We start from the raw sequence: 16,571 nt of genomic DNA on the forward strand, positions 1-16,571 counted from the left end.
GCAAAACAGCGTCGAGGTACTTTCAGGGAAAGGTAGCTTTCCTCCCGTTAAGCTTCCGGTCAAACAAGGAACAATGCGCACCACTTGCTGCATAGTGTACCATGTACATACATGGAGGCCATGGCATCGGGAAGTGCAAGGTGCAAGGTGCAAGGTGCTAATCTTTCTGGGAACAAGAGGATTGACGCAACGGCCAAGTTGATGTGTGGTAGTTAGTGTAGGTTGCCCTTGTTTGGTTGGAGAAGTTGGAGACCACAGTCACTAACACAACCAGGATCAAATGCTGAGCAAGGGTCACCTTCCTAGGGAGCCCGGTGTTAGGGCAATGTCTTTCAACTCGGGAGAATCTTCGACTGTCAAGCAAGTCAGCCGAACGTGTGGGTTCCGCCGCGTGGAGGTCGATCAACCGTATACATACACTACCATACACTACAACCAGTTTCCTTGAAAATAGACAAACAAGAAACGAATCCCGCCCGTGCCTGTCGCTGATTTGCTCTCTCTGGAGCGATGCTCCGAGACGATTCGGCCTGCTCCGTATCTACATACTTTGATGCTTCTTCAAACCCAAGCAGGTACAGCCAGCCCGGTCACTGCAAGTAATCGCTGTGGTAATGAGTTTTATGCGAGTGTACATGCAACCTACGTACATCCGTCCAGCCATCCCGCCATGCCCATCGATAAATACTAGCGCGCAACGCAAACAAGGAATACCTCCCCCGCAGATTCGAAACTCGAACGAGCACGATGGGATGAAACAGTCTCTAGCCTTCCGTTATTCTTCTTCCATCCGTCCAAGCGAGAATGAACATTGTGACTATTTGTAAATAAACAATACGTATCTTTTCCACCTGCATCTTGCAAGCCGACTAAACCCAAGTACCTGCGATTTTCTTCACATCCGCTGCATCAGTCCCCGCACAGGCCAATATAAAACGGATTGAAGAAAAAAGCCCCCTTTCGGGCGCGCTGGATTTACCGGTGCTATTAGTTTCTTAATGTAGTGAATCACGCATCGTGGGGTTATGACGAAAGCGTTGAAAGAAAAAGTGGTTTCAGGATAGCCAGCGACTTGGCGCCAAGAGACACTGCTTGGCTACCAGAACAGGGCGAAGTAGAAAAGTCACGTATCTTTACATAGTGTAGAAGTAGCCCTAATGATCGATATCGTCCAAGCGTCTGTCTATCCGTAGTTCCGTACTGTCCATGTGTCCCGATACCGAAACATCAAACACCGGAAAAACACCAAGTACCTAGAAATTCTGCATCAAGGGAGACAGGCTCCGCATGCACACTGCGCTGCACTGCGCACATAGGATCCGATTAGGTTGCAGTTTGTGTTTCGAATTGGAGCTCAGGCCCGGTCTCGTCCGAGCTATTATGCCGCGTGCTCGAATATGCAATACAAGAAAAAAAAAAAAAATTAAAGTCAGCAATGGCGCACTTGCGCAGCAGACGGCGCAGAGTCGCAGATGCGGAGCGGGTTGGAGGCAGAGGGAAGACTCGCGTGACTTGCAGACTAGGCCGGCCTGCTGTAAAAGCCACCTGAAGAAAAAGGTAACGTATATCCGGAAGACATGATGATACGTACCTTCTAAATCCACCTACACACCTCTAATCTCGGAGAGCGCCGTCTAGGCGGTAATACCGCCCTAATAGAAGTAAATAAAAAAAAATAATAATATAAATTCTATTTTTTATTTTAGATTCTTAAAAAATATTAAAGTATCGCAATAAAAACGCATTGAGCCGAATATTGAAGGGTAATAGTACAATACAATAGTATAATACTAATATTCAATATACTATAATAAAAATTGAATTGTATATAAATATACTACTTATAAAGAGATTTCTATTATTTATTTTGAATTTACCGTTACTTTCGTTAAATTATTAATATTATAATATAGTGAGTTTCTCGGCGGTGCAAAATTAATAGTATAGCAGTAATCAAATTACTCAGTGAAAAAAAGAATATAATATATAGAAATTGAATAAACTAACTTACCTTTTGAACGCATCTTTTTAAAGGTTCTTTTACTAAATAATATTAAAGGAAACTACTATTACGAATATTATAAATATTACTATTAATATTACCAAAATAAATCTCGTAATTGACTATAATTAAATTCTTTAATTATAGGATATTGAAATTAACCTTATAAACCTCCCTCCCAATTTTTTCAATAATATTTTATTCGATCGAATATTATTAACCTTCGAAAAGGATTAAGAAGAGCTACTACTACCAATAGATTAGAACGACCTTATTAGTAGCAATAGTATTAAGTTTACTTAAATCTTATTAAGCCCTAATATTGAAAGGGAGGGTAAGGTTATTTTTAAATTATAAAAGAAAAATAGTAATTTAGATATTAAAAAATAATTTCTATTCTAAAGTTAATTGAATTACCTGCCGAGCCTAACGTTAAGCCCGCTGAACCTATTAAGCCCGCTGCTCCCGCTAAACCCGCTACTCCCATTAAGCCCGTTGCTCCCGCTACTCCCGCTATTCCCGTTACTCCCGCCGAGCCCGCTAAGCCTACTATTCCTACTAAGCCTGCTACTCCTATTAAACCCGCTGCTCCTACTGAGCCCGCTAAACCTATTAAGCCTATTACCCTTATTAAACCTATTGCTCCAATTCTTTTTACTAAACCTAATAATCCTTTTAATACTCTACTAAATCTTACTGAATACTGGATAGCTTTCTTTTTATATAATAAGAGAATAGACTATATTACGGAGGAGTAGGTTCGTTATACACTATTTCTTAGTACAATTTTTACCCCCGCTTAAAAAGGGTATAAACGACCATTTCCTGGTCCATTTAGCGTAATAGAAATTAATATTCAAACTTTCGCTTATTAGCTATATAATAATAATAAATATTATAAGTAGGGAAATATTAAAGTACGGGCGAAACTAATTTATATTAGAATTCGATATTTAAAAAACATTTATAAAATAATATTCTTAAATGGATTAATAAACTTTCAATTATCTATTATATCCCGTACTTTCAAAATTCCTAAATTGGATAACTCTTCCTATAATTATACTTTAATATTTCTAAATAAGAATAAAATTTTAAAGAATATTCGGACGTATATTATTAAAAAAGTTAATTACAACCTACTTACTACTACCTTCTTTACTTAGCTACACAGTAGCTATAATCAAAATATAAAACGTAAGAAGGTATTGTACGAAGTAGGCGGACGCTAATTTACTAGGTAAAATATTATTAATACGGGCCGTATATAGCGGAAGAAGCATCCTGACCTACGGTAAATATTAGGCAATAATTTTACTAAGGATATTTAAATAGAATAAATATTAGAATATCTTACTTTGTAATACCCTGACCCGATTAAGCTAGAAGTAATAATTTAATTTACTATATTTATTATTATTATTTATAAAATAGATAGCTAAGAATCTTTAGATATAATATAGGCTTTATCTAAATAATTTAAAGCCTTACAACGCTGCAGCTTCTTTATATTTATAAATACTATTTACAATACGAATTAATTTAGTTAGTACTTCTATATATTATTTATTCGGAACGAATAAGGGAAATAGTTACTATATAGCTACTTTCTTATTAAGAAAGTAGACGTTAATATAATAGTAAAAGTACTATTAATAATCTATAGGTAGGTTAGGGAATAGTACGTTTGGGAATAACCGCTTCGGTATATATTTATTAATAATTCGGTTATTGAATAAAAGGTAGTTCGAAACGCTTTTAATAATACCGATAGTCCTAAGGTTTAGTACTTACTTTACTATATCCACACAGAACGGACATTACAAAAGAAATTTTCCACTAGTATATACCGGCCTTATTTAAATTATATAATTTAAGTATTAAAATACCGTAGGATAGAGAGAGGCTGTTTTGAATCTATCTGTTTAGTAAAAGTAATTTTATTAAATAGAGATCCGTTAAAAAAGTATATTAAATAGAATTAGGAATAAATAATACAATTATAAGCAAATTAGGTTAGGGAACATTCCCTTCTACTCTTATAAATAAATAATATTAATATAATATTTATTAATAATAATTATTAATATTTTATAAATTCTTACAACTAACCCCTTAGAAAACTACTACAACGCTTTAAAATATAGGAATAAAGTAATTATATAATAGTTTTCGCTCTTAAGTATTATTAAGTACGTTATTTATATTAATAGATAATACTTCGACCGTACTACGAAAGTATAAAATAATTTCCATACTAAAATAATTAGCAATACTACTTCTTTCCCCGGATTTAATTAATTCCCAATACTAATACAAACTTTAATCTTACCCAAAGTGAAGGAGGGTAAACGCCTCTATTAAAGTAGTAAAAACATTAATATATTACGTATCAGTATTATATATATAGTTATTAACGAATAAAAGAAGTTCAATTAGGAATTTATTACTTATACGTACTAATTTTATAGAAAGTAGTAACTACTTTATAAGCATTTTTAATATTACTACTTTATAAATTACTATTAAATTCTAATAGAGGTCCGCCTAACTTACTAATTAGAAGAATAATAATTATACGGTTTTAAATTATATAAATTTAGGGAAGTATAATAGTAAAAATAAGTAAGGAATATAAAGAGGAAGAACCTAGCCTAAAGATAATAAATATAGGAAATTTCGGAATTGTAAATAAATAAATTCTATAGGTTCTAAATAATTATAAATCTCTAGTACAGGCTAAGTATAGAAGAAGTAGAATATATTTGTATATAAATAATTATAAAGGGCCGTAAATTATATAAATAATTTAATATAGGGTATATAGATAGGGAAAAGCCACTATAGGAATAATATTAAGGGTAATAATAATATATAATTTTAGTAGAATATATAATATCCTACAATAAATCTAGTAGTTTATTATTTATTATCCGCTATTTACCTTTAATTAATATTAGATTAATATTTAAATGTTCTTCCATCTTACTTTTAAAGAATTTTAAATATATTAAAAATAGTTTTAGAAAGGTAATAAGACCTAAAATATAAGTAGTATAATAAAAGTTATTTCCTTTATTCCGCTATATAATCTCTAAATATTTTTAATAAGTATTTTATTAAACTTTAATTATTTGGATGGTAAGGATAAATTCCTTTTTCTATAGAAGTTTATCGATTAGGATTTAAATATCCTTCCTATTCACCTTTAGTATAATAATAGCCTTAAAAATTTATAGGTATTTTCTAACGAACTTTTTTTATACGTTAATACTATTAATATATAGATCTGCGCTAATAAGTTCGGTGTATTTTTAATTGAATTCTCCTTTAATTACTATTAGAATTTAGGGGGGTTAAACTCTAATAAAATTTAAATTTAGGCCTCGGTTAAATTAATTACGTTATTATTAATATCCTATTATTTTTAAATAATAGTATTTAGTATATTAAGTAATTTAGAAACTTTCTAATAATAAGTTTAGAATTACTAATATAATATATTAATCCTATAGTAATTGTTTATACATTATTGAATTCGAATTATTACCTCTCTATAGGAGGTTTCGAACAATAATTTGGTAGACTTAGCGAAGTTCGTTAGGACGTTATTATAGGAGTTGAATTCGAATTATTGCCTTTTTATAAAAGGTTTCGAGCAATAATTTAATAAATTTAGCGAAGTTCGTTAGGATATTGCCGTAGGAAGACGGCGCTAGAAGGTTCGTTCCTAAGTAGTACTTAATAGTATATAAATAAATTTAATAAATTTTATATTAAAGTTTCGAGGACTCGAAGCACTAAAAAACACACCTTTCCGTCGATAATTAATATTATTAATAGCTTTTTTTCTTCGCCGGTTTTAGGGTTAGAATTTTCTTTATCGTTTAAATCGGATACTTTAGAATCCGAACCGTATTTATTGCTATTACTATTACTATCGCTATTAATAGGGTCGTTATTATATTATTTATAGCTTCCTTATAATATATAACGATACTTATACTTTTTGGTCTTTAAATTTACTAAATTTCTTTTTAAGTTTCTTAATTTTGTCTTCTTTACCGTTTCTAAAAGATATTAAACTGTTTCTAAGAAGTATAAAACTATTACTAGAAAATAATAATAGAAAAAATGTAGAAAAAAAAGACCTATACCGGATTCGAACCGGCGACTTACTACCCGGCCGGCTATAGCTCCGTTACTTATTACCCGGCCGACCCTAACTCTAAACTTCCAGTCCCGCCTACCCAACTTAAAATAAAATCTCACATAGTATTTTTATTACCTATAAATATTAAATATTAATATTAAAATCTTTTAAATAAGAGAAAGTAAGAATAATAATAATAAAGAAAAGAAAATACAACTTAAAAAAAATTTTAATATAAAAGAATATTAAGAAAATAATAATAAAGAAATAATAAAAAACTATAAGTAAAAATATATAATAATAAAGAAGCAATAATAAAAAGAAATAATTATAGTAAAAAAATATAATAATAAAAAAATTTAAATAAAAAATATAATTATAAAGAAATAATAATAAAATAAAAATAAAATAACTTATATAAATATAAATATTTAACTTTTTATAGGGGTATTAATAACCCCCCGCGCCGTCAAGTAACAACTCGCAAACTATCATCTTAATAACGTAGGGGAACCACCCTCCTACTCCCTCCGGGTTCGAAATTTCTTAACGTACTAATATAGTAACTAGAATACGCTTTTTATTAAAAAACTACTTATATTTAGAAAAAAACCCTACTAAAAAGAACCCCTAGCAGGATAAAAACCCAATAGCGCAAAACATATAAAAACAATAGTTAGAAGTTCATTCTAGGGATATAAGTACCCCTAAAGTAATAAAGTAGAAATAGGTTGATTATATTTAGGAAAAAACCTTACTAGAGAGAACCCCTAGTAGGATAAAAACTTAGTAGCGTAAAATATATAAAAATAATAGTTAGAAATTTATTCTAGGAATATAAATACCCCTAAAGTAATAAGGTAGAAATAGGTTAATTACATTTAGGAAAAAACCTTATTAGAGAAAACCCCTAGTAGGATAAAAACCTAATAGTGCAAAATATATAAAAATAATAATTAGAAGTTTATTTTAGGGATATAAGTACCTCTAAAGTAATAAGGTAGAAATAAATTAATTACATTTAGGAAAAAACCTTACTAGAGAGAACCCTTAGTAGGATAAAAACCTAATAGCGCAAAATATATAAAAATAATAGTTAAAAGTTTATTCTAAGGATATAAGTACCCCTAAAGTAATAAGGTAGAAATAAGTTAAGTTGAGGGATTAACTTTTTTAAACCCTTTACTATCCGTTAATAAATTTAGGTTTTAAAAAATTAATCCCTAATTAAATTAGATTTTACAATTCTAATCTATTTATTAATAAGATTAGAACTGCAAACTCTAAAATAACTATTTATTTTATCCAACAGCAATCTTTATCCTACTTAAAAAATCCAATAGTAATCTAATATAATTATTAATTATACTCTAAATCGATAGGCCAATTACAATAGTCTCTAATAGTAATTTAATATAGTTATTAACTATATTCTAAGTCGATAGGCTAACCGTTAATACTTATAGGGTACTCCCTAGTATAAAATAATTCTTTTTAAATTATTAATTAAATAGAATCTAATTAAAACTAAGGGGGTTTAAATATATAAAGCGTTAATACCCTAGTAGACCGTAGGGTAACCACGCACTAAATTACTTTAAAAAATAAGACTAAATTTCTTTTATAAGATACTCTTTATATTCCCTATCGGACTATTTCCTATTACTCTAATTATTAATAAATATATCTTAAACAAATATTTTTATAATAATTTACTACTCTTAATTAATAAAAACATCCTTAGTAAATATTTTCATAATAGTTAGTTTCTAATAAATTAAATTTTCACTTCTATTTATTAGATACTTATACCCCCAAATATCCCTAAATTACAATTAAGAATAGTATTAAATAAGCCAACCCCAAAAATTCCCACGTAAGTTAATTAATAAATCAAATTATAGTATTCTTATATAAACTAACCCACCGCTATTAAATTGGAATATCTAATAGGGACGTTCTATTATTTAAAAATAATAGAGGAAGTTGTAGTATTATTACTATTTAACGGTATAAATTAATTTTTATATTAAAATAAACGTTCCTCCTATATTTAGTATATTATAGGGTACTAATTAAAGTTTTAATAATCTATATATTACTATACTTAAAATTTAAAACCGAGGATAATATTCTACTTAAGGGTGCCTAGGCTTAAAAGCCCTAGTAGCCCCCTAGTAGAATATAGAATTAATTTGAATTTATTAATATATAAACTTAATATTATTTAAATTCAACTCAAACTCTATAAAAAAATGCTTAGGAAAACCCAAACAATTCTTTCGTAATAGTACTTTAATTCTATATATAATTATATATTTAACTATAAGTATATAACCCTCTATAAGAACCCCCCTATATATAGTTGCAAACGGCTATAAGCGTATAACCCTCTATAAGAATCCTATTGAGCAACCCTATATACGGTCGTAAACCCGGCTATAGGTATATAACCCTCTATAAGAACCCCCCTATATACGGTCGTAGACGGCTACAAGCGTATAACCCTTTATAAGAATCCTATTAAACAACTCTATATACGGTCGCAAACCCGGCCACAGGCACATAACCCTCTATAAGAATCCTACTAAACAACCCTATATACGGTTGTAAACCCAGCCACAGGCACATAACCCTCTATAAGAATCCCACTATACAACCTTATATACGGTCGTAGACCTAGCTATAGGTATATAACCCTCTATAAGAACCCTTCTATATACGGTCGTAGACGGTTATAAGCGTATAACCCTCTATAAGAATCCTACTATATAACCCTATACCCGGTTACGCCTACTTTAACTAGTCGCTCTTACTTTAACTAATTACTTTTACCTTAGCCGGTCGCTTTTACTTTCTCTTATATACTTTATAATTTCGGATTTGGGGAAGGTATAGGTAGACGAGTTGAGTCGCGATTTTTCAATTCCTACGAAATTATTTAGTATAGGAAATTTTAAAAATCGATTTACGGCTACCAAATTCAACCCTACTGTGGAACCTTTTTAAAATAAGTGCCGGGTAAGTAAGAGATTATTTCTTTAATTATATTAATTATTTTTATTAGTAAATAAAGTACTAATTTCGAATATAAGGTAGGTAAGGTACTTTCTCTTGGTTAAATTGGCCAGCTTTTCTTATATATATAAGTAGTATAGTAGTTTATTTAAATGTAGGGTAGGGAATATAGGGTAGGTAAGGCACTTTCTCTCGGTTAAGTTGGTTAGCTTTTTTTATATATATAAGTAGTATAGTAGTTTATTTAAATATAGGGTAGGGAATGTAGGGTAGGTAAGGCACTTTCTCTTAGCCAAATTGGCTAGCTTTTCTTATATAGTATAGTAGTTAATTTAAATGCAGGGTAAGTAAGACACTTTCTTTCGGCTAAGTTGGCTAGCTTTTCTTATATATATAAGTAGTATAATAGTTAATTTGAATGTAGGGTAGGTAAGGCACTTTCTCTTACTTAAGTTGGTTAGCTTTTTTTATATAGTATAGTAGTTAATTTAAATATAGGGTAGGTAAGACACTTTCTCTCGGCCAAGTTGGCTAGCTTTTTTTATATATATAAGTAGTATAATAGTTAATTTGAATATAGGGTAGGTAAGGTACTTTCTCTCGGCTAAATTGGCTAGCTTTTTTTATATAGTATAGTAGTTAATTTAAATACAGGGTAGGTAATATAGGGTAGGTAAGGTACTTTCTTTCGGCTAAGTTGGCTAGCTTTTTTTATATATATAAGTAGTATAATAGTTAATTTGAATGCAGGGTAGGTAAGGTACTTTCTCTCGGCTAAGTTGGTTAGCTTTTTATATATATATAAGTAGTATAATAGTTAATTTGAATATAGGGTAGGTAAGGCACTTTCTCTTAGCCAAGTTGGCCAGCTTTTCTTATATAGTATAGTAGTTAATTTAAATGCAGGGTAGGTAATATAGGGTAGGTAAGGTACTTTCTTTCGGCCAAGTTGGCTAGCTTTTTTTATATATATAAGTAGTATAATAGTTAATTTAAATGCAAGGTAGGTAAGGTACTTTCTCTCGGCTAAATTGGTTAGCTTTTTATATATATATAAGTAGTATAATAGCTAATTTAAATATAAGGTAGATAAAGTAGTTTTTTTTAACAAAGTTAATTAATATATAAATAATATAATAATTAACTTATATATTAAGTAGTAGAATTAAATATATAAAATATTAATAAGTTTTTATGAAACTTATATATAAAACTAAGTAATTAAAATTGAAAGTAAATAAAAATAAAAAAGAAAAGTTCTCTTTTTATAAAAACTTTTTAAATTATTTTTTATTATTATCTATATAATTTAAATTATATACTTTTATAATTGTCTTTAATATATTTTATATATTCTAAGAAAAAAAAGAGTATAAAGAAGTATTTATATTATAAAATATATATATATATATAGCTCTAGGATAATAAAAGTCTTAGTTTCTAAAAAAAGAAAAGAAAAAAAAAACTATAAGCTGAATCGAACCCATAACCTTAATATTAAACAGCTAATATATTAATTATTATACTATACTTATTATAAAGTATTATTACTTATTTTATTTATATATTCCTCTTATCCTAATTTCCGAAATTCTCTTTACCTTTTATCTTTCTCAAAAACTTATCTTTATCCTTTACTACCCCCCTTATCTTATCCTTATCCCTTATTACTACTCTTATCTTATCTTTATTCCTTATTACCTAATACATCTATCCACCATACGAAAATTTTCAAAAACGCAAAAACAAAACAAACGTATTATATATTTCCAAAGATAGAAAAAACTAGATTTTTAAATCTTAACCCTTTATAGTAATTAGTATACGAAAACAGCCACATTACACCTTACGCACGCGCCAGCGTGCGTGGGTCTAACTTGCGCTTGGTGTGGGTGGATTCAAAAGGTACGTCTCATCTTATCTTCCGGATACCTAATACCAAGAAAAAGTCCAACTGCAAACCGCCCACCATTCAATGCCTATGCTCATGCCCTGCCCCCCTTGTTCCCTTGCCGCTGCACATCGCACAATGCACAACAAACTGAGCCGCGTGCTCGGGGCGTCCATGTTCGATTATGCCTCAAGATGCTTGTGGGGGCTTGATGCATTGCCCAGTCCCGTCGCTAGTGTGGTCTTGTCTCACCCCATCTGCTGCAGTGCGCGCCCGTTGCTCGAGACGCGCTTCGGTAGGCCCCCAGCTCGATGTTGGCTGGCCATAAGCGCGGGACCTTTGAGGGTGTTGCCATGGGAAACCACAGAAATCCACCCCGGCCAGCATTCGTCGCATCGTCGCAGCATTCTCAGCGTTGCAGGCGTGTGAGGGCAGTGAGGCCAGTGTTTGGTTCTGTGTATCGCTCAGCTCATCACTCAGCTTGGACTGAACGGAAGCATGAAAGCCCCACCTACCCAATCGAGAAAACTTGGCCAAGTTGTTGGATACAATAAATAGTTGGCGATGTGACGTTTGTCGCATCGGCACTGCATTCCTTGCTAGGGCGACCAGCAGCGTATCCATCTGAGAAATTACGCATGGCCTCCCGCAACCGTGTACTGCGATTGGCTGAGTGTCTCGCACTGCCCTCAGCAGGCCTTTTCCAAGACTGAGAGACTTGCGCTACCAGCAGGTACACCCAATGATCCAGAGACACACGGAATGCAGGGCATACATAGCCTTTTCTCATCGCCATACTTGAAGGTATGTAAACCACGCACATCCCTCGCTCAGCCGCTTTGCGCAATTGCCCATTGTCGAACCAAAAGGGAGCACGCAGGATGGAGACGAGGCAGCACTTCCACCGCCAGATACAGTTATTGCGATAGCCGCAATACGAGAAGCGAACGGGGGTCGACGACCATCCGCGACTATCGCCAGCAGTAATCTCCGAGATCTGTGACAAGTGCCAGGTTACTTCAGCCCTGCGGTGCCCGACCTGCTACGGAAATGGCCCGTGCCCCCTCCCATTCGACAGCCGCTCGCACACCAGTGTACAAGTGACTGTAGCAGTCCCGGTCCTGGTTAGCCGAAAACCAAGGTTTAGATTAAACATTGAGCGCCCGCTTCCGCTGGCCATTCAGCCCAGTTCAAGGTCCTGTGCTGAGCCCGCCTGCAGCAGCGCACACACGAGTTGGATGTTGACTTGCAGCTCCTCAAACAACTAGACCCAGCACCTTACTAGGGACTTGATATTGGGGGACTTATACATATGTAGCGAGCTGGCCCTTCGTCCTCCCTCACTCACCTGGCTCAACCTCGAAGCGGTTGTGTTCTGGGTACTCGTCAACAAGAAACATCAGACACCGTCTTTTTCTTCCCTTTTTTGTTTTCCCTTTATTTATTTGGACGGACCCCAGCCGCCCGGGCTGCCCCCCTTTTCCGTCCACCCCACCATCCTTAATCTGCAGTCGATTTGCGGTCAGCGGCAGTTTCTAAGCGAAAAAAAGTACTCCACCACGACTCGCCCTGAACATCGCTGGACACGGACTGGACCACCACCAAAAGAGGTCACCTCCAACGGACCTACTTACTCCACCACCAGTGGTCGCCAGCGAGTGGTTGCGTAGGTAGTCGCGCGCACTTGACCTGCCGTCCATCGCGACTCGCGACAATCACCCTCCTGTAACTGAAAAAGATGGCCGACGAAGGAGTCACCAACCACTACCAAGTGTTGGAAGAACTTGGCCGTAAGTCGCATCCCACTTCCACATCCAGCCACCGGAAGAGCTGTGGAGGAGGGGAAAAGTAAAAATAAAAAATGAGAGGCTGACTTTTTGGTTTGGTGGTCCAACACCCACAGGAGGCAGTTTTGGCGTCGTTTACAAGGGAATTGACAAGACCACGGGCGAAACAGTGGCCATCAAGCATGTACGTTGTTGTCGCATTGGGCTGCATCGCATCGCATCGCATCACATCGCATTCCATGACAAGGAAGAACCAAGGAGACGTCCAGCCTCGACAGCAAACTAACTGAACTTTTGCGCCCCTTTAGATCGACCTCGAATCCAGCGAGGATGATATCCAGGAAATTCAACAAGAGATCTCGGTGCTCAGCACATGCGCCAGCTCTTACGTCACGCAATACAAGGCGAGCTTCTTGCGCGGCCACAAGCTATGGATCGTGATGGAATTTCTCGGGGGAGGTTCCTGTTTGGACCTCGTAAGTCTGGTCCCTTTGCTATTGCTGTCGCATACCATGTCTCTTTTCCCTGCTTGCTAAACAAGACTCTGTGCACCAGCTCAAACCGGGAAACTTTAGCGAAGTACACATCGCCATCGTCTGCCGCGAACTCCTCCTCGGCCTCGATTACCTACACTCCGAAGGAAAGATCCATCGCGACATCAAAGCCGCCAATGTCCTGCTCTCGGAAGCCGGAAAGGTCAAGCTCGCTGATTTTGGCGTTGCAGCGCAGTTGACACATATGAAGTCTCAACGCAATACCTTTGTCGGCACCCCGTTCTGGATGGCCCCCGAGGTCATCCAGCAGGCTGGCTACGACTTCAAGGCCGACATCTGGTCGCTCGGTATCACTGCCATCGAGCTGGCTGTCGGCGAGCCTCCATATGCGAATATCCACCCGATGAAGGTTCTTTTTCAGATTCCCAAAAACCCACCACCACGACTGGAGGGCAAGTTCAGCAGAGAGTTCAAGGACTTTGTCGCTCATTGTCTGATCAAAGACCCTGCCCAGCGCCCGACAGCTAGAGACCTGCTCAGGCATCGATTTATCCGCACAGCTGGAAGGGTCGAGGCGCTGCAGGAACTGATCGAGCGCAAGCAGATGTGGGACGCCAAGCAGGACCGCGTCAAGCTTCCCGTCTTTTACCAGGAAACCCTTCACACCATGAGCCCCAAGGACGATGATGACGAGTGGGTGTTTGATACGATCAAGTCGGTTGCGCTACCCAAGAACCTTTTGGACGTCAGCACTACTCCCACAAAATCCAGGGATCCATCAAGGGTCCGGGAGACTGAAGAAGGCATGCGAAGAATGGAAGCCAGAGATGGTCCCCTGCAGCCCTCTACCCCTCAGACGGTAAGGAAAGCAACAGTACGGCGACAGCCATCGGCCGCGGCCGCTCACCAGCAACGGCGACTTTCCACCTCGACTGGCTCACCACGCCCACCTGTCGCAGCAGCAAAGAGGCCCCTTCAGACGGATATGTCCTTCGGCAACTCGGGTTCGACTATGCGACTCTTTCGTCGTGTACCTTCCGAGCACGAGGGTCCGAAAATTCACCAGGGACAGCCCCAAGAGGTGGTCAATGACGAGAACCGACCTCCCTCCGCGATGCAGGCGCCTATCGAGCCCACTAGCAAGGAAGCGCTCCTCGGTCGTCGTCTTTATCACAAGGCCATTGAGCCTGCCCTCGACGAGCTTCATGCGCAAACCGGTCCCTCAACCAAGCGTGAGGCCCTGGCTAATCTGTCCGATGCCTTTGCCCACCTCGACTCGGTGGACCCTGAAGGAGCCTATCACCTTCTCAGACACCTCCTTTGCTCAATATCACAGGATAACAGGCTCAGCGCAGCACTACTGAACGCCAGCAAGATCTCGCCCGGTCAGCACCTTCACAGAAAATCTGTAGACGGCACACCGCAGAGCAAGAATCGCGACCTCAACCAACGGCCATCGACATCAGCCGGTGTCACTCAAAACCACAACATCCCACAGACTCCATCGCGCTCCCCACAGAAGCCGATGCTTTCTGCTAGTCCGACAAAACTGATGACCAGCCAGCTGAACACACCCTTGGCCAGCCCTAGACCAAGGCGGGAGAGTGTCGTAGCAGCGCCCATGTCCACACCGAAGCCCACCGCAGAAAGGACGAGTAGCAGCAGCAGCAGCAGCAGCAGCAGGCCGTCTTCCGTAATCGCAGCAGCCCCAGGAACCCCTATTCAGCAAATACAGCAGCCTCAACTAATACAATCAACCCCCTCACCTCAAAAGAAGGAGCCCCAGCTCTTGCAGCAACATTCCGCCCCGTTACTTCAAAAAAAGGAAAACCCGCCGTCCCTTCAACAACAACTCTCGCACCCGGTCCTCCAGCAAGAGAAGCAGCGAAGAGAGGCCAGCTCGCAACAGCTTGCCCAGCAGCTACAACAGCAACAGCAGGCCCAGTTACAGCAAGCCGCCCACAGACGAAAGGAGTCTTCCAACTCGTCCTCTCATCAACTTCCACCACCCCAGCACCATCAACGAAGAGAGTCGTCGCAGTCGTCCCATGCCAGCAGCCGATCCCCCGAGAAGCAGGAGCGCGTAAGGGAGAGCAGCAGCAGGGAGCTGCGGGAGCGGGCGGCGCTCGAGGCAAAGTACCCGGGCCAGCCGGCGGTAGCGGGCATGGAGCACTGCAAGGCACTGTCGGATTTGCTGTATGCGAGGTGGACGGATGGATTGCAGCATCGGTGGGGACCTGTTGCGGGATCTTAGTGAGGCGATGAAGAGACCTGGGTCGGGAAGTGAAGAGAAGGTGAAGAGGAGGTAAAGAGGCGAGCAAAACGACCATTAAGAGTGCGAAAAGCCAAACACATGGCTCAAGATGAGGGGAAGAGCAGAGGAAAGGGGGAGAAGAGATACCATTGTTTTCTTGTTTGTGTCTTATTATTATTGTCTGAACTCTTTTTTTTTTCCCTCGGTTGTGGTGGACGGATGGATTGCGAGCGTCATTCAGCATTTTATCATAAATGTTTTGCTTTTTTTGCACAGCATTGGTCGGTGGCCAAGCATAAAAGGAAGAGAGACGAAGAGGAAAGGGAAAGGGCTTTTTTCTTTTCTTTCTCATCATATGTTCCTCTTGCGGCACGGCATATTCCTTTTTTCTTATTCCACTTCACTTCTTTCTTGCTTATTACGCAACTGGCTGGGGCTTTGTTTTCTGTTCTGTTCAAAGGATACCAATTATCGTTTTACATCATTCGGGGTTTAAAAGGGAAGAATAGAGAGAGAGGAACCGGTTCTGGAACGTGGAACCTGAGGATGGTGGCTGCGGCGGCGGTTAGGTTAGATAGGGGGCGGTTGGTTGGCACGGTAGGATGGGTGATTTATTCGAGTTGGGTGACTGATCACCAACTTAAACTTCTACCATGGGCCGCCCCGATTGGCGAATCAGGGGAGCAAAGAATCAAATAATACAAATCAACGAAAGGGATCTCGGTTTGTTGATACATTAATCTTTGCATCCTTCACTTGCATGGCAGTAATTCTAGTGTAGTCGATGGTCCAATATACATCCTGTATCGCCAAGCCGTATTCCTACGTCTCTTCGGCTCTGTTTTCTTCCTTAGCAAGGGGTTGAGGATGCCTACAACCTGCTAAGTGACCAACAACAAAATACTTGCAAATGGGAGTAAATGGGATTTCTGTCCGTCTTACGCAGTGCGGGTTCGTGTCTCAGAACAACAG

At 37.6% G+C, this 16,571-nt stretch overlaps 1 protein-coding gene across 1 annotated transcript; it reads left to right on the forward strand.

The window, feature by feature from the left end:
* Positions 1-12,435: 12,435 nt before the first annotated feature.
* B0T23DRAFT_32745 (kinase-like domain-containing protein) lies at positions 12,436-15,952 on the forward strand. The gene is made up of 4 exons (XM_062835619.1): positions 12,436-12,854; positions 12,968-13,035; positions 13,160-13,327; positions 13,407-15,952. The coding sequence occupies exons 1-4, from the start codon at positions 12,803-12,805 to the stop codon at positions 15,597-15,599; spliced, it is 2,481 nt and encodes an 826-aa protein (XP_062697640.1). The 5' UTR covers positions 12,436-12,802; the 3' UTR covers positions 15,600-15,952.
* Positions 15,953-16,571: the final 619 nt, after the last annotated feature.

The sequence above is a fragment of the Neurospora hispaniola genome (assembly GCF_033458365.1).
Source record: "Neurospora hispaniola strain FGSC 10403 chromosome Unknown B0T23scaffold_1, whole genome shotgun sequence".
NCBI lineage: Eukaryota > Fungi > Ascomycota > Sordariomycetes > Sordariales > Sordariaceae > Neurospora > Neurospora hispaniola.